Source organism: Macaca mulatta, chromosome 2 (genome assembly GCF_049350105.2).
Source record: "Macaca mulatta isolate MMU2019108-1 chromosome 2, T2T-MMU8v2.0, whole genome shotgun sequence".
NCBI classification, from domain to species: domain Eukaryota; kingdom Metazoa; phylum Chordata; class Mammalia; order Primates; family Cercopithecidae; genus Macaca; species Macaca mulatta.
Genome location: NC_133407.1, coordinates 52370491 through 52396815, shown reverse-complemented (window position 1 = coordinate 52396815; position 26325 = coordinate 52370491). Strand labels below are relative to the sequence as shown.

Here is a 26325-nt window from a genome sequence, read left to right as displayed (position 1 = left end):
TTGGCATTAATGTTTTCTTCAAAATATGTTACTTTTATAATATAAATGTACCCTATATTATAGCCAAAGATGTATTGGACAAGGGTGGTCATCACTATACTGTGCTGAAACTTGGCTTCATTTTTGAAATGGTAGAAAATTTATCAGGGGAGTTTTGGGAAGATGAAATATTTTAGCGACCTAATCCCATAATATTTATGCCCTCTTACAAATAGTAGTGATTAGGCCCCACTTGTGACCAACAAACTAAAAATTTGCCCTCATTCTATGAATAGGATTTCATTTTAAAATAATTATACTACGAAAACATAAAAAATACTTGAAACAAAAAACTTGTGAATATTCACATACTTCACTGCCCATTAAGAACAGTTCCACCAAAGCCTAGTTGACTTGTAACAATTTGTGTGCAGCAAAAATAGAGAGACAGGGCCGGAGTGTGCTTGTTTTGCATTAGAATAGGCTAATGAGAAAACGCTAAAGGTGTTGGGAAAGGCAAGAGCCAAAGAAGGCTTAGAGAGAAAGTTATGACTGAGGGTTCAGAATAGGAGATTGAGGGTGTTGGAACCGAACTGTCGATTCCTTCCTGTGCAGGGGTCGCCGCGAAGGATCACCGACACGAGATTCACAGCAGAGAGTTATTTATTACTAGCGCGCTAGGGTCCCAAGCTCTAAGTTGGCCCTGGGACCCCGAGTGCTTGTTACAGGTTGTTTATATAGGCAAACACAAGTTCAAACACAGCTTAAGGCGCGAAATTCAAACAAAGCTTTAGGCGCGTGGTAATTGGGTCTAGCTATGGCCTGAGCAAGGTGTCTTGTTCTAATTGGTTAGAGCAGGACCTTATGAGGTTTTTTTTCTTGGAGTTGCTGATTCCGGGAACTTCGAGGCAGGGTGGGACCCCCGGAATTGGCAGGGTGGGACCCCATGAGGTTGTTTCCCGGAATTGGCAGGGTGGGACCCTATCAGGGTGGGACCCTATCGAGGCAGGGTGGGACCCTATCCAGAGCCACCTGGTGTTAATTTTTTTTTTTTTCTATATGAGGCCTAGTTTCTTAGTTTTATGAGGCCTAGTTTCAAGGGCATAGAAACTACAGGGCTTGCTGCAGAGCAGGCTGGGGAGAAAGGACTTGACCAGGTGCTGCCTTGGGGCTGTGTATGAATCTCCTGTACAGAGTCCAGTAAGGAGTTCTTAAGTGTTCACTTTTTTAAATTTAATTTTTGAATAGATTATACATTTGCAAGGTTCAAAAGTTTTAAAGGTCCTGTAGGGTTTATCAGGAAAAAGTCTCCGTAACACTCCAGCCCCAAACCACCCAGTTCTCATCCCCAGAAGCCACCAATACTATCAGTTGCCTGTGTGTCCTCCAGAGCTATTTTATGCACATACAAGCAAACAGACATTTGTACATATTCACTCTCTCTTTCATTTTTTTAAAACAAGTAGCAGCCTGCTACATAAATTATTTTGTACCCTGCTTTACTCTCTGTAAAATATCTTAGATATAGTTTCATTTTATTAGACAGATTCTTCATTCTTTATTTTTTTTTCAGCTGCAGAGTATTCTCTACAGCAAGGTACAAATGGTTTTTCATCAGTTTCCACTCTTGGTTGCTTCTGATAATTTGCTATTACATACACGATGCTGTAAATTTGTAATTATTTTGTGTCATGAACCCCTTTGGCAGTCTGGTGAAGCCTATTAATTTCTTCTTAATATAATGTTTTTCAGTGCATGCAAAATCCTCAGGATTAAAAGGAAACAAATTATGCTGATATATAGGCATCAAAATATTCTTTATATAAACATTTATTTAGAAATATATGTACTTATTTACGAACACATAATAAGATCAAATTCCTGTAATTTCAAAATATGAATGAGCATAAATGCTGTTTCAAAATATCTGCAACAATTGTAATGTGACGTAAAACATCTGTGATTTTATTGGTAACAAAGGCATAGGCTGATACTATCATAGTTTCCTGCATGCTTTCATAATTAAAGGAAATGACAAATTTTAGTTAAAGAAACCCTGCCTTATACATACATCAGTTCCCGAACACTCAAGTATATGTGTAGGGTATATTTTTTAGAATTGTTTTAAATTAGCAACTGCAAATACATTTATAATTGAATGCATATTGCCAAACTGCTGAAAATGCAGTCATTCCAGCAGCACTGAATAAGGGTATGTTAACAAGCATTTTAATCCTTGCCAATCTGAGAGATGAAAAACAATATTTTGGTTTTATTTTGCACTTTCTTGTCAAAAGGAAATTTGAACATCTTTTCATATATTTATGAACCATCTTCTTTTCTGTGCGTTCATACCTCTTGCTCAGTGTCCTATTGGTTTGTTAGCAGGTTTGCTGTGTTGCAAACGCCAGGGGACATTAGTTACAGAGACCTGAATGTACACAGCACCCCCTGGAGTTGGCAACGCGGAGGCCCGGGCTGTTGATCCCAAAGAAGATTTAAATAGCTGTCCATTATATTTTTATCTCAGACTTCCGTTTATTTGAATAGTCCAAATAGATTAAAATGTAATCTGGAATCCTAAGTGCCTTAGTCTTATTTAGGTAACAATACTATCTAAGAAAAACTCTAGAAGAATTCACAACACATTGCTAACTATAGTTATCTCTGGCAGAGGAAGTAGTATGGGAAAGGCATGGGGAAAATTTTTACTTTGACTTTTTTTCAACTGTGTACTTATGTATAATTTGTGTGTAGAAAATAAAATAATAAATATACGTGATAAAAGTTCGAATATTACAGAAGGACATAAAAAGGATAGGAACAGAATCTCTTTTTCCTACCTACTCTCAAGGTAGGAGTTTAAAAAAATTACAGGGCACTCCTCCTTCAGCCTATATGATGGTTTTGAAATACCATTCAAAAAGAACCAGGACTTCTTAGAGAAATGACTGATTGCAGGTCTTGGGCAGGAAATGTACAGGATGAGCCCGGCACCTCTTATTAATACCACATAGCAAGAAAGTTATGAAGATGACTAGGGCCATGGTAAAAGGACTCATGAACTAACTGGAAGAGGCTTCTACTGACCAAAGACAGAGCAACTTAAGCATCAATATAAAGATAATAACTGTAATGGCTATGATGAAATACATTATGAATGCATAAAGTTCATACTAATATTAAACAAAATGAAAATTAATTGGTCATACTGGGTAGATGATGGCGAACCAACAAATTATTTTAAAAATTGGTAAATCCAGGCAAAGGATCTAGCATTTATTTTAACTTTTTTTTTTTTTTTTTTTGAGACAGAGTTTTGTTCTTGTTGCCCAGGCTGGAGTGCAATGGTGCGATCTCAGCTCACCACAACCTCCTCCTACAGGGTTAAAGCGATTCTCTGCCTCAGCCTCCCGAGGAGCTGGGATTACAGGCATGCACCACCATGCCCAGCTAATTTTATATTTTTAGTAGAGACAAGGTTTCTCCATGTTGGTCAGGCTGGTCTCAAACTCCCGACCTCAGGTGATCTGCCCGCCTTGGCCTCCCAAAGTGCTGGGATTATAGGCGTGAGTCACTGTGCCCGGCCCTATTCTAATTTTTTAATACAAACTGAGTCTCCAGATCATCAAATAATTGACAAGGAGAAGTTTCTTTTCATAAAAAGTAATCCGGTTAATAAATTAAAACAGAATGATAAAATTCATAATTCCTAATGAATGATCGTACCTAGACATTGGCCACCCACAGTGAGCTTTATCAAAAGGAAAACAACTTGGCCTTAGGTGTGTCCTAATGAAAAAGCACAATCCCACATAAAAAGTTGTTTTGCCAAATACAGGAAAAAGCAAAAACAACAACAACAACAAAAAACTTTGAATCTGATGAAGCCTCCAGGTCCAAAGTCCAATTGGCATGTTAAGCAGTACAAGAGGTTTCCAGTCTATGGACTGCAGGAAATTCTACAGCTTTCTTCACCAAGAAACTGAAAGGGAGAGAAAAAGAGGTAGGTGGAGGGGAACCTTCAGAGACTATCAACCAATCATTATCCGCAGACCTTATTTGGATTTTGATTCAAATATACAAACTGTATAAACAAAACAACTTTTATAACATTTATGAAACAACTGGAAATTTCAACACTGAAAGGATATTTGATGATATTAAAGAACTTGTTTTACTAATTTATAATATTTTACATAACGCTATGAGGATTATGTTTTTTCAAATAGTTCATACTCTTTTAAAGATATTGAAAAACAGATGAAATAATATTATATCTGGAATATGCTTCAAATAATGTGGGAATAGTTGAGGTATCAAAGCAGATAAATTGGTCACGGATAATTGTTGGAGCCATGTGAGAGAAAATCTATGGGGCTTTATATTATATTATTCTAATTTTGTATGTGTTAAAATTTTTTTAAGTAAACAAAATCATTAAAGATCATTTTGTCCTGAAAAGGGACATTGTATCACAAGAGGGTCTGTGATACTGACAAACTTGGTAAGGTCATCCTAGCTCCACAGCTGTCCGTGGGGTTGGCGGAGGCCTCTGTTGAACTGCATCAGAGTTCATCTGCTGCCCAGCCCTGCTTGCCTCACTCCTCTCCCCTCATAGGGATGATCCCGAGGGTACTCCCTAAGAGACCACCTATAAGCTCATCTCCACACAGAATCTGTTTCCCAGGGAAGCCCGTCTTCAGCACATGCGTTCTCCAAACCCATCAATTCACTTCCTGAACCCTAGGCTGCCTGACAACATTGCTGCTGCTTCCTATGGAATGCAGACAGGAACATTTCTGAGCCACAAGGAATGTGAATTTTTAAATTCTGATTTAAAAAAACAACAACAACACGTGTATAGGACCTAAAAGTAATGAGTTAATTCAACTCCCTACTGCTACCAAGTTTGTCAGTTGAGGCAAGGAAGCCAGGTATAGTCTGCCTCCTCAGTGGTTAGAGATGGCTTCTCCTCAGGGAGGGGCCATAGCTTGGGTGACGCAGCTTCCTTAGGTAGAGGGCAGTCCCTGAGAGAACCTGGGCTGTGGATGGCTAACACTCACAGCACGCTCTCAGCAGGAGGAGGAACAAGGGCCTCAGGCCAGAAAGAGAGCTGGACTGTGTCCCATCAGGGTCTACCAAAGACAACATTGTTGTCACACCAAATTTACTGCACACCTATCCAAGGATTATTGCTTCTAGGTGAATGACACATAAGAATTAGTCATAAAGGGCAAGTCTTGACATCAAATTCCTGACAATACACCAAACCTATATAATGTGATAAAAGGTTATGTATCATTCATGCTCTTTATACCTATGTGACACTGATAGGTGAGTATCTTATATCTCAGTGCTCCTCAAGTCCCTAAAGTTCCCACAGAGGCAAAAGAGCTCTTTGAATGATTTCTAATACTATTCTAAAAGTAAAATCACACACTAGGATTTTTATTTTTTATTTTCTCATTCTGTCACCCAGGCTTAAGTGGTACAATCACAGCTCACCACAGCCCTGACCTCCTGGGCTTAAGCAATCCTCCCACTTAGTAGCTAGTAGTCCCAGCTACTAAGCCTCCTGAGTAGCTGGGACTACAGGTGTGTGCCACAATGCCTGACTAATTTTTTGATTTTTTTTGTAGACACGAGGTCTCACTGTGTTGCCCAGACTGTGCTCGAACTCCTGAGCTGAAGAGAACCTCCTGCCTTGACATCCCAAAGTGCTGGGATTACAGGTATGAACAAACATGGCTGGGCTATTCCATCTTTTTATGTTGAAATAGCTTCAAACTGACTGCCAAGTTGCAAGAATAGTACCAATACCTCCTATATACCCTTTACTAGGTTCACAAATTAACATCTTGTCATATTCACTTTATAATTTTCTACATAACTACCATACAATAATCAAAATGAGGAAATTAAACATTTACAAAATGCTGTTATCTAGCCCACAGTCCATATTTAAATTTTACCAATTTTAAATTTTACCAGTTGTCAGAGTAATGTCCTTAATATCAATAGTTTTCCCTCCGGTCCAGGATCCAGTTCAAGATAGTATCTTGCATTGTGTGGTTATATGTCCTCAGTCTCCTTCAACCCAGCATGTTTCCTCCGTCTTTCCTTACTTTTGTTATCTTGATGCAACTGAAGATTGCAGGCATCTTTGGCGAAAATAAAATAGAAACAACTATATTAGCTTTCTATATTGCAGTCAATCAATTTTCACATAGCAGCTTAAAACAACACATAATTATTATCTCACAGTTCCTGTAGGTAGAGACTTTGGGCAGTTTAGCTGGATATTCTATGAGGCTATAATCAAGGTTTTTAAGAAATCAAAACATTATAATATACAGAAAATAAAAAATATAAACAATACATCCAGAAAGTAAGGAAGTGGCCAAAGAATAATGTCCTGTGAAAAGGACACAGGAGCCAGCTTTAAAGGGCTTTCACAGGCCAAATCTGGGACAATTTGAGCATTAGTAATGGATTATAATTCATTGAACAAAATAGGACTTCATGAGCTCATAGAGATATTAACTAAAAGTTTGATGAAAAGGCAATATTGACATTGTCCGAATGTATCTCTCCACAAAATACTATTTACAAAGGGGGAAAAGAGTAAGTGCACTGGAGAAGCCTGGTGGACACCATTTTCATTAAGTGATTCAAGTTAACATCGCTTGTAGTAGACTAAGGGGTATGGTAAACCACCTCATAGGATGCAATGAGAACACAGCATCACCGTGGCTGACTTTATCGTGTCCCCCTGAAATCCCTGACTCCTAGTATTCACATCCTCATATAATCCCCTCCTCTTGAGTGTGGGTAGGACCTGTGACTTGATTCTAACCAATAAAATAAGGCAAAGGTGATGGGATTCAATAAAATAAGGCAAAGGTGATGGGATGTCACTCCTGTGATTGTGTTACATTATGTAAGGATCTGTCTTGCTGGCAGACTCACTCTAGAGGCTCGTTTTCCTGCTGACTTCGAAAAAGCGAGAGTCCTACAAATACTAGGCAATAAATTCTGCCAATGACCGGAGTAAGCTTCAAAGTGAATCCTTTCCCAGTAGAGCTGGGGAGAGAGACCAACACTCCCCTCCGCCAGGAGCATGTCTCTGATATGTAAACTAACCGGACCAGATCGTTACCTCTTCTATTTGGCTATACACACAAGAGGTAACCCTTCTCTGCTTTAGTCATTCCAAGACCAGATACCAAGCAACTAGAGGACACCTCCATGACTTAGAGCCTATGGAAAATATTCAAACCAGCGAGTCCTAAACAGTTCACCCTGCCTTGCTTTTCCCACGGCCACGTGGCCTGGCGCTGCTCTCACTCCTGCCCCTCTGCCTCCTGGCAACCCCGGAGCTTTCCCCTGAGGCTCTTTGTGGTGTACTGTGCCTCCTGTCTTTAGGATCTGTGGGTACAGTAAACTGCGTTTTCCTGAGCCTCCTCACATGTCCTTTTGTGACCTCACCTGAATGACCATCTCATAAAAGAACACAGAACACCGGCACAAAATATTCCAGAATTATCTCCCATTCTTCTTGTTTCAGCCCTGCAGTCAGTCACTTCTCCAAAGTCCAAAGTGCCTTGGTTTCTTTCACTGGAGAATCGTATTTAGAAAGCGATATCTGGGCACTGTGTGTATTTTACCTATAATGGTATTAACACTGGTGGTAATACTTGTTCTCTTCAGACCAGTTCCCCCAGGTTGGAGGCAACACGGTATAGTGGTTAAGAGGCTCTGGATCTAGACTGCCTGAATTAAAATCCTGGCCACCCTGGAAAATCTGTGAGACCTTGGGAAAGGCAGTTAAGCTCTTACAGTTTTATACCCTGTGTGATAGTGTTTACAATAGCACCTACCTAGAAGGTTGCTGTGGAGCGTAGTAAGATACATGTGTGAAGCTCTTAGACTTATGCCTGGCACTAAGTGATTGCTCAGTAAATATTTGTTGGGTGAATGATCCTTATGTTGATCAGAAGCTCTAACTGAAGAATGAAAATGAGGGGGAAATTCTGCTCCATATCCTTTTAAGACAATAATTAAAATATTGATTTGTCAGGGATCTCATCCTCCTGTGAGACTATCTTCCTTTAAGACTTTAAGAATTCCCTGTAATAATCTTTTTAGCTGTTTTTGACGTATGGACAACCTAGAAGAAATCCCTGTAAAGTATCACATATGTGATCCTAGAAGAAAAAAAAAGTGCTTTCCACTTACACTTGTTTATGTTCTTCCTTCTCCTTCATTAAAAAAAAAAAAGTCAGAAAAGAATTCACACAAGCTTGGTGCCAAACCTGGATGTGTCTCTGTGTCCAGGACTCTGATTCCTAAAAACATCAACTCATTATAGAAGACATCAGGACCATTGAGAAGACAGTCAGGAAATCAGAGGGGGAGAAAGTCAAGAAGGATGAGGCCCCGCAATCCTTATTCCCCTGGTGTCCTCAGGATGGTGAATGAGAACTCTACGAACCTACACCTGCAAAAGAAGATCCAGGGCAATGTAGGGATTCCACATCCTGAGCTTGCTTTGATAAATCTTCTTGCCAGCTATCCCCAGTTCCTGATTTAGTTCCTCTTAGGGACAGCTATTCTGAAGGGTCTCAGCAGAGAAGCTTATTTGGTTTCTATTGGGCAAGGAATAAATGCATTATAAACATTCCAGATAGTGTTTGTGTTTCAAATTGGTTTTTCAGTTGCTTTGCAATTCTTGCTCAGGTTTTCCTCACCTTCTAAGTCTGAAAAAGTAACTTCCAAATCACGGCGAAGGCATTATTGAAATATCAGGACCTTGTAGAATCTTACAGTCATGTGAAACAGGCCAGGCTAACCGTTTAACCTGAAAGTGGAATGGATTTCCCATCAGGGTTCCCATAGTGAACAACTATGTTTTTGTAACTTAACACAATGAAGGGAGTTGTCACTAGATGATTCAGCTGGTTAGAATCTCAACTCCCTTTCTGAGGAGGAAATCTGAAGCATGGTGTTTGTATTAGAGTCTAGGGTCATGCTTATTTGGACTTCGGTTCTACCGCATCAAAGCCAGTCAGAGACTATGAACAGGGAGGGGGAAAGAAGGTCAACTGTCCACCTGGGCCAGAAGAGCAAGCAGTGTAGCCAAACCAAATCTGTCACATTTTTGGGGGTGTCTGTCTTTCTAATACATATGCTGCTCACTTGTTCTCTCTCTTTCTGTCTCTCTGTCTCTCTCTCTCTCTCTCACACACACACGCACGCGCACACACACACACACACACACACACACACGTTTCAACTCTCCACTGCTGTAAAGCTGTTCCTGGTAAAATTCCCTAGGGCAAAATCAACTGTAATTTGAGTTTTCAGCTCACTTAGTATCAGTGGGAAATTTGCCATGTTAGACTTTGACAGCCACAAAAACCAGTCTGACTTGAGAGTGGCGAGGCCATGAGGTCTAGGTGTAGTATGAACTCACCAACTTGGAATGATTACTTGGAGAATACTCACACTGCCTCTTATTTAGGCTTTGGTCCAAGTCTCTGAGAGTACTGAAGTCACAGAAATGACCAAACAAATGTATAGTAGGAAACTTTTTAATTCAGAACTCAACCACAAAAAAATGCTCCTCTGTCACCAGGGATCCCTGGAAAATGGTGTCTAAAAATCAGCTCTGAGCAAACCATCCTCAGTTCTTGTCCTTGTAGCATCTTCAACTCCCAACTGATGGAAGTCTCACTGGTCTGAACTTCAAATGGTATGAAAGCAGGAGTGGAGAGTTCCACCCCAACCTTTCTGCAAAAAAGCAAGCATATTTTATATAAGGTCAAAAGGCCATGTGAGGCAGGAGAATAGAGTCTGGAAACAGGGAACCTAAGGCTTTTCACATCGACTTCCTAGAACTAAATTGCAAGGAAAACCCTAACTTTCCATTACTCAGTAACAAAAGGACCAGAGGCTACTCCCTTTGACCTTTCCTGCGTGGCAGATGGGAAATTGGCTGTAAGCGACAAATCAGACTGATTGCTGGCACAGTCTTTGTTTGCAACTTAGTAACTTCATTCCAGACTCTGGATGGTCTGATTGTGGCTCTGATCAGACTGATCATGGGCGGAGTCTTCAGTTTGTATAGAAGTATAACTTTGTAACTTCACCCTACCCTCTGGTTGCATTTTGAAATCAATTAGATGTTTGCAGGGGAGTGTGACCTTTGTAACTTCACTTCATCCTCTGGTTGGCTGCTGTCTGCAGCCAATCAGACTGATTTCAGGCTACCACATCATTTATATGAAGTGAGCATGAAGTAGCCGATGAGAAACTTTCAGGGGGTATTTGGACCCAAGAAGGTTCTGTATTCGGGCCCTTGAGCTGCAGCTTGGGCCCACTTCCACACTGTGGAGTGTACTTTCATTTTCAATAAATCCCTGCTTTTCTTCTTTTGTTGCTTCATTCTTTGCTTTGCTGGGCGTTTTGTCCAATTCTTTGCTCAAAATGCTGAGAACCTGGACAACTTGCAATCGTGACCAGTGACACAGGTAGGGAAATACTTTTATAAGTTAGACCAGGGTAAAGGAAATGAACATAGGCTTTATTATTTCTCTCCTCTACTGAATCTAGACAATTCTTTTAAAAATTTTTAATTGCACACATCTCTTGTTTGTTGATAGTTCTATTTTGCTACAATAAAACCAAGTTTGTAGAACAGGAGCTGTAGCTTTAATTTTGAGACATCAGGTTAACCTTGAAATCATTCGTCAAATTAAAGTAGAATCCAAGTGATTAATGTCTCAAAGTTATGTTATTTAGAAATGCCAAAGAAACAGTCCCCAAATCTGATTAACATTGTAGTAAAATCCGCCCAGTGTGTGAAGGAAAGAGCGTGGGTATGTGAGTCAGGGAGCCCTGCGTAGGAGGAATCCAGGCCTAATTACTCACCAGCCTTGTGACTTTGGCCTGCATGCTTAACCCAGAGGAGCTTCAGTTTCCTCACCTGTAAACAGCTTTGCACAAGGGAGCTGTAAAGTTAAATTACAGCATCAGAGTGACTTGCATGTGCCTACTCTCCTTCCACTCCACACTCCCCTTCCCCTGAATGCACAGAAAGTGGGTACGTATTACCCAGGAACCCTGAACAGGTTTGTCATTCTCCCCAAAGGCAGCTGTGATCTGGGGAAGGAGGCCAGCATGAGAGAACTTGCCACTTTTCCCAGGGAGGACCTGGTGTCTCATCAGACAGAGAGAGGAACTGGAAGTGGCCTGCTACTTCTCCTATCTCACAAAGAACCACTTGGTGAACCAGGTTCAAAAGGTGCAAACACATTAATTCATCAGTTTAAATTTTTTAGGGTTTTTTATTTTAATCAATGATTTTTCTTCTCAACTGAAATGAACCTTGCTGGACTTGTGTAGCCTCATGTATAAAACTAGAAGGTTGGGCCACCTACATCAGTGAACTTCAACTCTGCTTGTGCACTGGAGTCATTTGAGGGACTTACTTAAAATGCAGATTCTTGGCCTCACCCATAGACATTGTTTCCCTTGGGCTGAATCAGGGTGTGTCACTTTAGACCATAGACCATTTTCTGTTGAAAGTCAAATGGTCTTTGAAGCCCTCCACATCTCACATGCCAGGCTCTAATTATTCAACCCAAGGAAATGATACTCAAATCAGAACATGAGAGTCCTTCCCCCTTCAAGTATTTGTGCACTAGATGTCCTAGGTGCCCTGGATGCCATCAGCTCACTCATTCAACAGGAAGTCAGACCAGCCCTTCTGGGTAGCTAGCCATCAGGAAGGGAGACCCAGAGCCACATTTTGAGCTTCAGACCACAGGGCAGGCACCCCAGGAGGTGTCTTGTCTGAAAATGGCAACTGAGACCTGGGAGAGTTCTTGGCTTAATGAGCCATCAGCTGAGCAATGTTGAACTAAAATTACCAGATAGAGATCGGGAATTGGTGATTAATTCTGGTTTAATTGGGCCAACAGAGCTTATTTTTTAGCCCAATAATAATTTGAGCTATAACCTAAAGTGAGGGGAAAGCCAGGAAGCTGTGTGTAAGGTGGTTTTACACTGCTCCCTGCCTCTGCATCTCTTTACTGTGGTTGTCTACCCTGATTATAGTTCCAAATAAAGGACAGCAACTGGCTTCCCTGCCTGGTCCCACACTCACCTTTTCCTGAGAACGACTTCTCCTCCATGTACCTGGTTGCAGGGATGGCTCCCAGCAGCCAAGTTTATGCAGGCCCCACAGGCATGGGCGCCTGGTCCCACAGGCATGGGCACCTGACCCCACAGGCATGGGCACCTGGCCTGGTCTTGTCCAATGCATGTCCCCTCTCTCACAATCTGGACTTGGGATGAATCTTTTGAACTGAGAAAACCATAAACTTCAGAATTGTCAGTAGCCATATTTTTTGTGTGTGAACTGAGAACCAGAGACAATGAGACTGCACTAAGAATAATAAAGTATATGGATAGAAAGAGTCAAAAATGCAAAATGTGGAGTAGGACATTCAGAATTTTCAGACCTTTGTTGCCCTATCCATGAGTTCCATCATCCTATCTGCATCTCCACCTTTGAAGTTTGTAATTAATGCCCCTTTGTTTTAGGTAACTCAACTGGCTTCTGTTACTATAATCAGAAGGCGCTAATGAGCATGGTTACTCTATAGGAATCATTACATTTGTCATGTTCAAATGACTAAGAACCTACAAGGAAGGAGAAACACATGTGGAAAAACACAACTAGGGTGCAGGAGATCTGAGTTCAAATCTTCCTCCTAGAATCCCACAACCACATAGAATCATAGACTGTTTATGTTAATTCTTAAAGGTAACCCAGTTCCACTGCAAACTAGCTAGATGACCTTAGGAAGAGTTTTTAACCCCTGTGGGATTAACTATAAAATGGCCACAATGATTCCATTCACTCTATTGAGGCTTCTTTCAGCATGAAAATCTATGCTTATATAGCACTTGATATAAGCAAAAGGAGTTTCCCCTGGAATTATTCTTCAAGCCACATTCTATGCATGAAAACGTTGAAAGAGCTAACCCTAAGAAGCATATACCAGTTGCTTATGTTAATGATAGGTAAAATTGAACATTTTCTAATTTAAATATAGTAAATGTCAATTTTCCCTAACTTTTCATAAGATGTTTTGACTTTGCTTAAATGCAGATAATCTTAGAACTGAACATATTCAACTTCCCTCTTCATCTGAACAAAATTTGGCAAATATTAATTGAGAGCCAACTAAATGCCTGACACCATGCTAGCTGCTGTGCCCTCAAAGAAGAAAATAGAAGGTCCCTGCTCTCTGAGACTTCAGTGAAGGTGGGGAAGCTAAGGAGGATACACACTTGTGCATCGTGGTCAGATCAGGGCTGCCATGGAGGTGTGGTGTGTGTAAGAACAAAGCAGGAGTCATGAGCATGCAGAGGGTGGGGTGGTCGGGGGAAGCAGGCAGGGGTGTGATGAAAGGCATCATGGATGAAGTAACAAGTTCAGTCAGGGTAACAAGGCAGGGGTAGGGTAGGCTGGGCAGGAATAGCAGGGCCTTTCTGGCAGTTTTGGCATATCCAAAACATGGGGCTGAGAACCAGCAGCTCATGCTCTGGAACCTGCAGTTCTGTGATGCAGTAAAAACCACTGCTTCCAAGGGTGTCATGGATTAAGGGTGATTCCAGAAGGGATGAAGGAGCTAGAAATGAGTTTTACTGTAACTGGGGGAAGTCCAGTATTTTAAAATTTATCAGGAAAGATAACAAAGGAATCCAACATATATTGGAGTGATAGAATCCCAGAAAAGTAAATATAATGAATCACAGATAAAGTAGAGACATCTCCTCTGAGAGAGAGGGCTGATAAAAATAGTAAATAATCATAAGTAACATTTTTTGAGTGACTGCTAAATGCCAGAATCTTCAAGCTTTACACACATTGACTCAGTTCTGCATACCACAACCCTGTGAGGCAGATTCTATTATTGTCTCAGAGAGGTCTTCTAGTAAGGCCTTCTCCTCCCACCTATTTCCCTTTTCTGCTCTTATCGCCATCTAATACCCTCTGTATTTTACTTATTATTTTTTATTTGCCTCCCTCTTTCTGATAGAGTGGATACTCCTTAAAGGCAGGAATTTTGTTGTTTGCTTTGCTTACTGCTATATCCCCAGAACTTACAACACATAGTAGGAATCAATAGATGTTGGTGAATGAATGACTTATAGAAATAGAGGTACACGGTACACAGTGGTTAATAGCTTGCCCCAAATCAAACAACCAGACAGTGGTAGGGCCTGGGAGCAATGGTGTGAGAGGCTGGGAGATCTTGAGCTCACAGAGAGGCATAATGAAATTGAGGGTGGGGAGGCTGGAGCATCAGCCTGCTTAACAAGAGGCTTAAAAACTCATAGATTCACTTATTTTATTCACCCAACTCTTCAATAGTATTTACTGAGCACCTATGATGCACCAGACATGCTCCAGGCACTGGGGAAACAATGGTGGACAAGGCAGAAGGTGTCTGCACTCTGTTGGGAGGGGAAACACCAACAGAAAAGGAAACAAGCAAATACACAGAGTAACTTCAGAGGCTGATAAATTCTGTGATGATAATACAGCAGGGTAACGTGATGGAGCGTAACTGGAGATAGAGGAATATCTTCACTAGATAGGTCTTCTTTGACGAAGTCACATATAAGCAGCATCCTGCAGCATGTATGTTTCTTTTTTCTGGGGAGAGGGTTTTATTCCAAGATTTTCAAAAAATCTTTTATTTTTTATTTTAAGATTCTCAAAAACCTTCTAAGAACTACTGATCTAGCCCTGCCCGTTGTCTTATAGATTAGGAAACAGTCCTGGAATGTAAGTGACTGGACTGAGTCCACACAGCTGGAATATAGCAGAGCTGGGGGTCTCACTCCAGGCTTTCTCTTTCCAAGCCCCTCACTCTTCTCCATTCCCTACTGACTTGGAGATGGGGGAAAGAAGACAGAAAGAAATTTAAGCGCTTGAGGGCAAAGCCGTCGTTTTAGTCCATTTTCACACTGCTACAAAGAACTGCCTGAGACTGGGTAATTTATAAAGGAAAGAAGTTTAATTGACTCACAGTTCTGCATGGTTGGGGAAGTCTCAGGAAACTTTCAATTATAGTGGAAGGTGAAGGAGAAGCAAGACACTTTCTTTACAAGGCAGCCGGAAAGAGAAGTGTCGAGAAAAGGGGGAAGAGCTCCTTATAAAACTGTCAGATCTCATGAGAACTCATTATCACAAGAACAGCGTGGGGGAAACTGCCCCCATGATTCAGTTCCCTCCCCCAGTCTCTCACTTGACATGTGGGGATTACGGGGATTACAATTCAAGATGAGATTTGGGTGGGGACACAAAGCCTAACCGTATCAGTCGTTTAAGAATCAGTTTTCCCCGTTTTGGCCCCCGGGAGGGATAGATAAGCCCAGAGTGGGGTTGCAAAGATTACGCTTCAACAAAGGATGCTGTCATTCACCCACAGGGCCCAGGCTCTGTCACCAGTGGAATTCTGTCTCCAAGCCATCAGGCTGAACACAGGTTCCCTATTGTTGGACACATGGTGGTGACCCAGTGGCGCTCTTGTGAGGATTTGCCTGCCTCTGCCTGAGCACCTGGGTGGTTCCAGGCTTCCCGACTCCACTGATTTATTTCCTCAGGCCATCCTGGATCCTGGCTTCACCCCTGTTAGTGTGCTGAGGCCACACTTCTTGGGCCCTCCTCTGGTCCCATGCCATGTCATTAACCACAGCTGGTCTCCTCAAATTTGGTATGTGTCCCACGCTCTAGTTTCGGGCCAAATCCTTCAGACTCTAGATTCACGAACCTCATTCACCTTCTCTAAGCTAAAGCCTCCCTACCTTGGGCCTTTTCTATTTTCTGTACTCTCTATCCTGTCCTGGTGACCAGGCCCTCCAGTCTTGGCCCCACCCAACCACCCTGTCCACCTCCCACCGCCATCCATTGGCTGGTGCAATCTGCTGTTCAAGGCTTAAATTTATTCAGTGCCCAGCCCCTCCTTCTGCAAGGTAACCAAATAGAAAGTTAGTCTAACACCCCTTATCTGCCCTGTGTGGGGAGCCTGTGGAAGCTGGTCTCAGGATCTGGCTGGGTAAACCATCTGTTTACCTCTGTGTGGGTTTTGACAGTCCTAGTCAGTTCTGTTTCTCTGAACCTTGTTTCTCCACTCTGCTTGCCAAGTCCCTTTCTCTTACTTTTTTCTCCCCTTCCCTCCTTCCCTCCCTCCCTCCCTCCCTCCCTCCTTCCTTCCTTCTTTCCTCCCTCCCTCCCTCCCTTTCTTCCTTCCTCTCTTCCTCCCTCCCTCCTTCCTTCCCTCCCTCCCTCCCTCTCTTCTTTCCTTCCTCCTTTCCTCTTTCCCTCTCATTCTCTTCCTCCCCCTCTCTTCTTCCTCTTTTTACTTTTGTCCCATGCTTTAAGCTTTCCTTGGCCCTTCCTGGCATAGCTTTTCCTGACAGCAACACTCAATAATTTTTAAAAAGCATCTGAGCCCTTTGTGCTGACTGATGCCACCTTTGTTGTGCAGATTTGTTTTAAGGGCAGATATCCAGGGAGGCTGAGCACTGAAATCCGTCCTGCAGAGCTTGCTGTAGGCAGAGTAAAGAAGTTTGCTCTGTAGTTTCCCCAACAGCCTCCTCAAATCCATGGGTGATGTCTCAGACACCTTGTATTTAATAGGCAAGGAAATGAGCTCAGGAGATTTGCCCCAGGTTGTAAATTAAATCAGCGCAAAGGTAGAAATGAACACAGAGCTCTCAGACTGGAAGCTGTCCAAACAGCTGCATGGAGCAGGGGCACGGCCCACTGTCTTTCAAAGCCTCAACCAGGGCTGTCGCATCTCAGACACTTGGCAGTTACTGGAAAGTCATGTTAGGCTTTCCTGTTGATTCTTTATCTTGTGGAGGAGTTGCACAGTCAATGCCTTGTTCAAGATTAATCATTTTCCCTGTTGCCTATAACTGAGGCTGTTTCTCACATCCTGCCCCTGGTTTTGCCTGTCCCAAGGATTTCGTCTGAAGGGCGGGACATTCCCCCTGCCTCTTCGCACCACAGCCAGAGCCTGCCATTAGGACCAATGAAAGCAAAGTACCTCATCCACTCAGTGACTAAGAATCGCAGTATTTAAGAGGTAGCAGGAATGGGCTGAGAGTGGTGTTTGGTTTCTCCACCAGAAGGGCACACTTTCATCTAATTTGGGGTATCACTGAGCTGAAGACAAAGAGAAAGGGGAGAAAACCTAGCAGACCACCATGTGCTACGGGAAGTGTGCACGATGCATCGGACATTCTCTGGTGGGGCTCGCCCTCCTGTGCATTATAGCTAATATTTTGCTTTACTTTCCCAATGGGGAAACAAAGTATGCCTCCGAAAACCACCTCAGCCGCTTCGTGTGGTTCTTTTCTGGCATCGTAGGAGGGGGCCTGCTGGTAAGTCATTCAGGATTATTACTGAATTCTCTCCTGTTTCCTAGATGTTTTCATTATGTATTTTCATGGAAAGTTTTTTGTAATGTATATTTCCAAATCAAGGGACTTTTTTGTTGTTCATTCCTTTGAAAGCAGATTATACAAAAGCGAGGTAAGTACAGTATAGCCTAGTAATTTTATTAGATGTTGTTTTACAAAACCCTCTTTCAACTAAAAGTGAACTGCCTTTTTGCTAAACTCTATGGGTAGGAAACAGATATTCGCTCTTAAATCAGATTTGAGAGACTATAGAGTTTCTGCTAGAGCGGGTAGTCATTTAACATTTGCTCTGGGGAGCTGGGAGGGGTTGGCTGGTTCTCTGCCTAAATCAACACTTTTGAATCCAAATTCTCTGCTGTTTCTTTTCAGCCATCTGTGATAGGGAAAAATAATGCATTGTGAGTGCACTGCTATTTTAAAAGAACTCTAAGTTTCTCCTTTATGTAAGGCTGGGGTGTGGCATCTTGGAAAAACCCTACAGTTAGCAGCAGGTCGGTGTCTGAAGCTAACAGTGGAATGTGTTGTTTTTTCCAAGATTTGTTTTTGATTGAAGTGAAAGGAAATTCCCTGCCAACCTGGGAGCTGAAAGCATTAGCTTCAACCACAGCATGGAAAGAATGTGAACAAACTTAAGTTTGCTACTTTAAAGTACTGGGATTAAAAATTTTAAAGAGAAATTTTATGGAATGGTACCATACATGATACATTTTCTTAATCAAGTAAAAGATACTAAAACGTTTAAACCTAATACACTGATTATGGCATGGCAAATCTGCCTTAAATTATCTATTTAATGAGATGTTATTTAATTTTATTTTATTTAATGAGATGGGGTTTCACCATGTTGCCCAGGCTGGTCTTGAACTCATGGGCCCAAGTGATCCTCCTACCTTGGCCTCCCAAAGTGCTGGGATTACAGGCATGAGCCACCGTGCCCGTCTGCCTCAGATTTAAGCATTATTATCTTGTTAACATGATTATTTGTCTTAAACATAACATCACACTTAAGTTTCTTTCGATCTTGAACCTGAAGTATTTCATGCTTACTTTATCTTAAGAGCTTAATAATGTTAAGTTAAAACTATGCATTTGTATAATAAAGGAAGCAGTTCATATTTATTATATATAGCTTTCATGTCTCCCATTTACAAAAAAGTTTCAGTTATTCTATTAAAGATTTGTTGGTATCTTCTGCATTTTACAAGGGGAAAAAATCAGATTTAAAAAAAGGGTTTACTATTTCCAAAACGGAATTTGTATCTGGGACTGTATGACAAACTCTTGTGGAATAAACACATTTATAGTTTATTATTTTACTCCTCCCACGTTACACCCTCACCCTAAAAAATGCTTTGACAGATTACTTGAAAACAAGCAGATATGACATTTAGATGTTTTTTTTTTTTCTCCTCAGAGGCTTACATTCTTTGAGATACTTGGTCAACTTAATCAAAGCCAGTTAACATCATTAGAAATAAATATATTTTACCAAGAGATGCCTAACCCGACCCATATGAGCCTGGGCAAGTCAATGACTTGACTTTGTTTGTTTCCTAACCAGATGCTCCTGCCAGCATTTGTCTTCATTGGGCTGGAACAGGATGACTGCTGTGGCTGCTGCGGCCATGAAAACTGTGGCAAACGATGTGCGGTAGGTCCTCCTGCCTTGGTGGTGAAAATGGCTCCTGAGATGTAGCTGTGGCACTCTGTGGCTCACTTCCTGTGTTTCTCCTTTTCCCTAGATGCTTTCTTCTGTACTGGCTGCTCTCATTGGAATTGCAGGATCTGGCTACTGTGTCATTGTGGCAGCCCTTGGCTTGGCAGAAGGACCACTATGTCTTGATTCCTTCGGCCAGTGGAACTACACCTTTGCCAGCACCGAGGGCCAGTATGTAATTATTCTCTACATGGCTACACATTTTTATCCACCACATATATATAGTGGCAGCTCCATCAAACCGGATAGGCATCCACTTATCCATCCATCCACCCACCTAGCCACTGTTTATTCTCACTGACTCAGGCATGGTTTAGGCAATAGGTATCCAAGGATGGATGCCCAGTCCCTGACCTAAACAAGTTCTAAATGCTTCTTCTCTTTTCTTTCTTTCTTTCTTTTTTTTTTTTTTCCCCAGAGACAGGGTCTAGGTCTGTCACCCAGGCCAGAATGCAGTGGCACAATCATAGCTTACTGCAGCCTCTAACTCCTGAGCTCAAGCAATATTCCTTCCTCAGCTTCCCAAATACAAAGTGCTTTTGAATAGAATCAGTAATTCCGTCCTCATAATAACCCTATGAAGTGACTTCCTATTTTAAAGATGAGGAAACGAAATCCCAGAGAGATGAAGTAACTCATCCAAGGTCACGTTGCCAGAAAGTGGCGGTTAGCATTTGAACCCAGGCAGTCTAGATGTAGAGTTTGTGTTCACACAGTGCATCTCAATTACTTCATACATTATACCAGAACAATTGGCTGATTACGTGTAATACATTTTACTATTTTATAAGAAAGTATTATAGAATCCATATATAATAAGAATGGCAACTATATGAATTTAACCCAAACCCAGGGCAAATCATGCCCTTACCCCTATACACACATAGACTCATATAAAACATATGAACTATGTACAATGCTACCATTTTTAGTTACTAAGCTATATAAGTAAGGCCTATTCACAATTGTAATATCAGGATAATTCGTGCTGTTCCGCCATTCTATGTTGATACTAATTTTTTCTATCAGTTATCAAGAACAGAAACAGCACAGCTGATAGAAACGGATGTATGTGGTGATGAATGAATGACATGTTTCTTTGAGCAGGAGTTGATTCTGAGTTTACCTTTTCCCTACTCAACTTTCTGAAGTGAATTTTGAAAGGTTTAGTTTTGAGATTCATGATTAAAAATAATATTAATAACGAATTATATTATCAAGAGTGTTTGTCCCCATGAATTTAAAGGATGTAGTGAGGATATACGAATCTCATAAATTTAGCATAGTTATGAGATCATGAATTTGAATTACCTGGGTTCAATTCCAGCTCTGCACTTACCTACAGGAAAAGGTGAACTGAGCTCTCTGCATCTCAGTTGAGTAACTCAATTGCGATTGTCATGAGAATTAATGAAATAATATGTAAAATGTTCCCCACAGAGGCTGCCACATCGTGAGCAACTGCCACTGTTAACTGTTAGTATTATCCACTACCTTACAATAAACATAACCCAATGGTAGCCTTTGAAGAAAAATTGATACTTACAGAAGTTTGAAATTTTGGTGTTCAAAACTGTGATCAATCATGACTCAGCTTTTATCAGAATATACTGGATGTACTAGTAGAAAATGACTATTCACATATGTACAAACATACAAAACTATTGCACAAACATACTTCTAAGAAAAGTCATGACTTATGCAGCCATAAAGCAGGAAGCGGTGGTAGTATTGCTAAATGGTTTTTATAGCTATTTGACTGTTTGCCCCTCCCATTATCCACCGTGGATTCTACAAGAAACCTTCCTTCTGTTCTACGTCATTCTTCATTTAAAACTGTCCAAGGATTTCAATATGGGAAATAACTAACAGTCACAAGCCACAGGTTAGTTGCCCGGGAGCCAGGCAGAGCCAAAGAAATTTTTTTACATTGCGACCTGAAAGTACAGATTTTTGTTCTGCTGACATGCAGCAAGTCAGAGCCACAAAGACAGAACTGTTTTTGAAATGAACAACTATAATCTCTGATTGGCTCAATGAACTATTCTAAAGTTAGGTCTCAAATTCCAAGCCCCTTTGTTCTGTTGTGGCAGGAAGTCGTGATAAGAAAAGAATTATACCAGGCCTCTTTGTGGAATCAAGTCAAACCTTGATTTTCCCACATGATTATATTATATTTCGTTAAGAATCCAAATACTCTGTAGCAAAGGCTGAAATTCTAGGAGAGCTATCAGAAGTAGAATTCATACTGGAAGAATATCCAGGTATTTATAAAATTGACTAAATCCTATAATCTATAGTCAGGTATCACCTCAGTATGGTTTGCTGATATTTCACCACGTAACTTCATGTTGTTATTTATCATTCAACTGCTTTTAAAATGTGTTGAGGGGCTATTGTGTGTCAGATACTATGCTAGCGGCTGGATATACAATGATGAATAGGTCTGGCTCCTACCTTCATGGAGCTCAGCCTTATTGAATAGATGTATAATCAGGTGTTCTCCCTGGACTAGGTTAGGTGCCCTTCCTCTGTGGCTCTTCCATATTTTGTTTACTGATCAGCATATCTGTTGCATTGAGATTACTTGTGACTTGTCTCTTCCTTTAGAAGCCATGCTCTTTCAGGACAGAACTCGTGCCCTGTGCTCCATTATATCCCCAGCTCTGGCTCCGTGTCAGACTCACACTGTGTGCTCAATAATCTTTGTTGAATGAGCGAATGCAGTGTGCTACCTGCTATTATGGACCCTTGGGCACAGCATCATGAAAGTGAAGAGCCATCAGCCAGGCGTGGTGGTTCACGCCTATAATCCCAGCACTTTGGGAGGCTGAGGCAGGAGAATGGCTTGAACCTGGGGGGTAGAGGTTGCAATGAGCCAAGATCGCGCGATTGCACTCCAGCCTGGGCAACAGAGTGAGACTCTGTCTCAAAAAAAAGTAAAGAGCTATCAAATTAGTTAGGTTTAATCCCCTGTGCTTCATGTTGCAAATTAATTTTTTCCTTAAAAGCAAAAAATAGCTTTGTTCCAAAGGTCTCAATTGAAAAATTCTAGCATATTAAGCATATTAAATCTCCAAACTTGTCAGAATTTGGATAATTTTCAAAAGTAACAAATTGAGATGTAATAAAATGATCTAAATTAATATTTTAAAGTTAAAAAAAAACTAGCCTAAAGAGATTGTATTTTCTAAGTATTCACTCAATATTGAATACAAATACCCATCTTTATACCAATAACAACAATAAAATTAGAAAACAGTTTTAAAAAACACCTATAATTACGTTAGCACATGAATTATTTTCATTTTTCCACATTTGCTCATAGGTTACTTCCATACACATACATGAATTTTACCTAGCTTTAAACACAGCATAAATACAGTTCTGCGTTTTTATTTTTGTTTATAAGAATTCAGATGTCTGTTAGGGAATATAAACATCATTATAAGGTGAGAATTTCTGACCATGTAATCCTAGATTAGAGGTCAAAAATTATAAATTGGCCGGGCGCGGTGGCTCACGCCTGTAATCCCAGCACTTTGGGAGGCCGAGGCGGGTGGATCACAAGGTCAGGGAATCGAGACCATCCTGGCTAACACGGTGAAACCCCGTCTCTACTAAAAATACAAAAAATTAGCCGGGCGTGGTGGCGGCGCCTGTGGTCCCAGCTACTCGGGAGGCTGAGACAGGAGAATGGCGTGAACCCGCGGGGCGGAGCTTGCAGTGAGCCGAGATCGCGCCACTGCACTCCAGCCTGGGCGACAGAGCGAGACTCCATCTCAAAAAAAAAAAAAAAAAAAAAAAAATTATAAATTATAATTTTATGTTTATCATTATAGTAGGATCTGGACTAGATTCCTCCATTTTATGGAATGACATGCATTGGAAGAAACTTACACAGGATATTGAAAAATTCATTCTTTTTTTTCTGAATGAAAAACCACCAAACAAAAGTAGTTTACGAAGTATCCCCTAAGTATGGCCATGTGTCAGAAGTTTCTCTTTTTACCCACAGGTACCTTCTGGATACCTCCACATGGTCCCAGTGCACTGAACCCAAGCACATTGTGGAATGGAATGTATCTCTGTTTTCTATCCTCTTGGCTCTTGGTGGAATTGAATTCATCTTGTGTCTTATTCAAGTAATAAATGGAGTGCTTGGAGGCATATGTGGCTTTTGCTGCTCTCGCCAACAGGTAAGAACCTGCATAAAAATGTCGTAGTCTGGCCCTGGTGTTAATATACCGTTGTTTTCATCATAAAGAAAAAGGCAAAACCAAACATGCTCGACCTACCAGCATTTATTCTGGTATCATCTTTGTAGCAACACAATTATAGCATTCACTTCAGCTGTCAGGAACAAGCTTCCTCGAGTCTCACAGTCACAGGATTGTCTTAGTTCTTTGCAGTTGGTTCTATGCACACAGGAACACGCTGCCCATAGACACAGCGCTCCCTTCAGGATCTAATTCACTGCTTCTGCTTTCGCTGCAGAGACAGAAAAAAAGCGATGTCTACTCTTTGTTTGCTGTCATATTCCCAACTAGTATACATAAGTAATAGCCAACCATTCTATGCAACAGGCACTATAGTAAACCCATTTTTCAGATAAGACTATGACTCAAATATTAAGCAATAGGCTTAAGATCACCTACTCAGGAAATGACAGGCTTCAAACCTTGAGTCATTTTATGCAAAAGCTCCTACATTTAACCTTTATTCCACACTTGCTGTTCTCCTGGATTTTCTGCAATTCCTTCCTAATAAGGAGTCATAAAAATGCCTAAGCAGTAAGTATGGAGAATCACTAGCAGCCTTTGAACAGCAGCTCATGAAAACCCTTTCGTTGTGAAAGAAAACCAGGAAGCACTTGTTTCCTGATATGATTTAGGAGAAAAAAAATGCATTTGTTTGTAGCAGTGAAAGTTCTTGTTTCTATATCTTCCTAAAATATATATATTATTGAATTGATGTCAGTCCAGCTTTGATCCTATCTCTGAGAGGGTTATTTTATGTCTTATATTTTTCAAACCAATTACTCCTCTGGTGCCAGATCTGTTAATTTTCTTTTAAAAATAAGACGAAAACCTAATGAAAATTAAAAGTCCATTGCCACCATGAAAAACTTTGCTGAAAATAAAAGGAAACTTTCTGTAATTTTGGGGGAAAGTTAAAATGAAATCTAGTCTTCCTTATCAGGCACGTATAGCAAGATTAATAATTTCTTTGGCAAATTTCCAAGAAAATAAGGGAGTGGGAAACCTTCAATATGGAGCTTTTTTCAAGCAATATGGTTGGGGAACGGCAGAGAAGTATCCTCTGGGGATTGCTGTAATGCAGCTTACCTTTAGCCTTGAATTTCATACAAGGCAGAGTTCAAACTAAGTGATTACTTGTACTAAATGCACTCACTTAGTACATTTTGGGGACAAGCATAAAGAGCCGATGACCAAAATGGCTGAAGTGATTTGGCAGGGAGTGATACTCTCCTCTGATCTGGGGTAGTAAATACACTGGGTTTCCCAGCTGAGTTGCTGTAGGGATGGCTTCTTCCCAGATACTACAGGGAAGATCTGTTACCTTTGTTTATAGGACAAAAGACACTTTCAAAGGGCAGAGCTTTTCATGTAGAAGAGTCAGGTCTATAACTCTGTAGCATTTAACTTGAAAGGTTACCCACATTGAGCTCATGTCGGTATGAAACTTCCATGGCATTATCTTTTAAATCCCTAAGATTAAAACCCTACACAAATGGACTCAAAGCAATGCAGCATCAGTATCCTGCAGTTTCCATGGGCCCTTTCTGTGGCTTTTACTCATGGAGGACGAGGGATCCGGTTTTGTTTAGGAAACATTTCGTGAGCATTGTCTAAGCCCTAAGTATGGTTGGCCTAAGCTTTGCTGAAGCTGAGGTCAGTCTGTTTATGTTTGCTTAAAATAGGAATTTAAAGGACTAAAATGTCATCATTATTTATCCTGATTATAACCTAATGGTATTTTATTTTCTTTACAGCAATATGACTGCTAAAAGAACCACCCCAGGACAGAGCCACAATCTTCCTCTATTTCATTGTAATTTATATATTTTACTTGTATTCATTTGTAAAACTTTGTACTGGTGTAACATACTCCTCATATTCTACTTTTACAAAGGCCTGTAAAGACTGGCATCTTCACAGGATGTCAGTGTTTACATTTAGTAAACTTATGTTTTTTTTTTTTTAAGGAATGAGGAAACAAACCACCCTCTGGGGGTAATTTACAGACTGAGTGAGAGTCCTCAGTATATCTGAGATAAACTCTATAATGTTTTGGATAAAAATAACATTCCAATCACTATTGTATATATGTGCATGTATTTTTTAAATTAAAGATGTCTAGTTGCTTTTTATGAGACCAAGAGGGAGAAAATCCTACAACCTGGAAAGATTTTTGTTTTCACTGCTTGTATGATGTTTCCCATTCATACACCTATAAATCTCTAACAAGAGGCCCTTTGAATTGCCTTGTGTTCTGTGAGAAACAAATATTTACTTAGAGCGGAAGGACTGATTGAGAATGTTCCAATCCAAATGAATGCATCAAAACTTACAATGCTGCTAGTTGTTGTGAATACTATGAGATTCAAATTTTTCCTACATATGGAAAGCCTTTTGTCCTCCAAGGACGAGTACTAGGGATCACGTGTTTAAAAAAAGAAAGACTGAGATGACTGGGCCAGAAGAAAGATGGGAAACTGAATAAAGCAGTTGATCAGCGTCATAGGAACGGGGGAGGAGTGAGGGCAGGAGGACTACGAGGAAATACCTTTAAAACTAACTTGTTTACAACAAAATAAAGTATTCACTACCATTTTGTTGTTTAGTTTCATTGTCCTTAAAGTTCTCTTTTGTTTTTCCCCCTTTTTTGTTCCCAGTTTGCAGGTTATGTGGCCCCTGTTGCTAACGGCTTCCTGTCTTTTGGTTTCTTTATCCTATTCTCTCTCCCTCATCCTCTTTCTCCTCTTCTTTCTCTTGTCTGTAAATTGCCATTGCTGTACCTGTGGGATCATCACCTCAGTTAGGCAGTTGTCCTTTCTACCAGGTGCTGCAGGTATCAGCCTCCCAGGAAGG

The 26325-nt window shown here is 40.8% G+C and overlaps 1 protein-coding gene across 3 annotated transcripts; it reads left to right on the top strand.

Moving 5' to 3' along the window:
- Positions 1-5260: 5260 nt before the first annotated feature.
- Positions 5261-26065, top strand: TM4SF1 (transmembrane 4 L six family member 1). 3 transcript variants are annotated; one of them, XR_013413414.1, is made up of 6 exons: positions 5261-5316; positions 5622-5714; positions 19055-19144; positions 19236-19381; positions 23229-23409; positions 25227-26065. XR_013413414.1 is itself a non-coding variant. In NM_001266715.1 (5 exons), exons 1-5 carry the CDS (start codon positions 17278-17280, stop codon positions 25239-25241), a joined length of 609 nt encoding a protein of 202 aa, NP_001253644.1. In that variant the 5' UTR covers positions 17161-17277; the 3' UTR covers positions 25242-25267. The 3 variants fall into 3 exon arrangements, 2 of the variants coding, with proteins under 2 accessions (NP_001253644.1, XP_014987243.1); NM_001266715.1 differs by lacking the exons at positions 5261-5316; positions 5622-5714 and adding an exon at positions 17161-17454 and having other exon boundaries at positions 25227-25267; XM_015131757.3 differs by lacking the exons at positions 5261-5316; positions 5622-5714 and adding an exon at positions 17176-17454 and having other exon boundaries at positions 23229-23429.
- Positions 26066-26325: the final 260 nt, after the last annotated feature.

Coding starts and splice junctions, on each gene's coding strand:
- TM4SF1 (XM_015131757.3), top strand. CDS start 17,278: ATGTGCTACGGGAAGTGTGCACGATGCATCGGACATTCTCTGGTGGGG. Junction 19,382..23,228: donor TTTGCCAGCACCGAGGGCCA/GTATGTAATTAT, acceptor TTTTACCCACAG/GTACCTTCTGGATACCTCCA. Junction 23,430..25,226: donor GTAAGAACCTGCATAAAAAT/GTCGTAGTCTGG, acceptor TTTTCTTTACAG/CAATATGACTGCTAAAAGAA.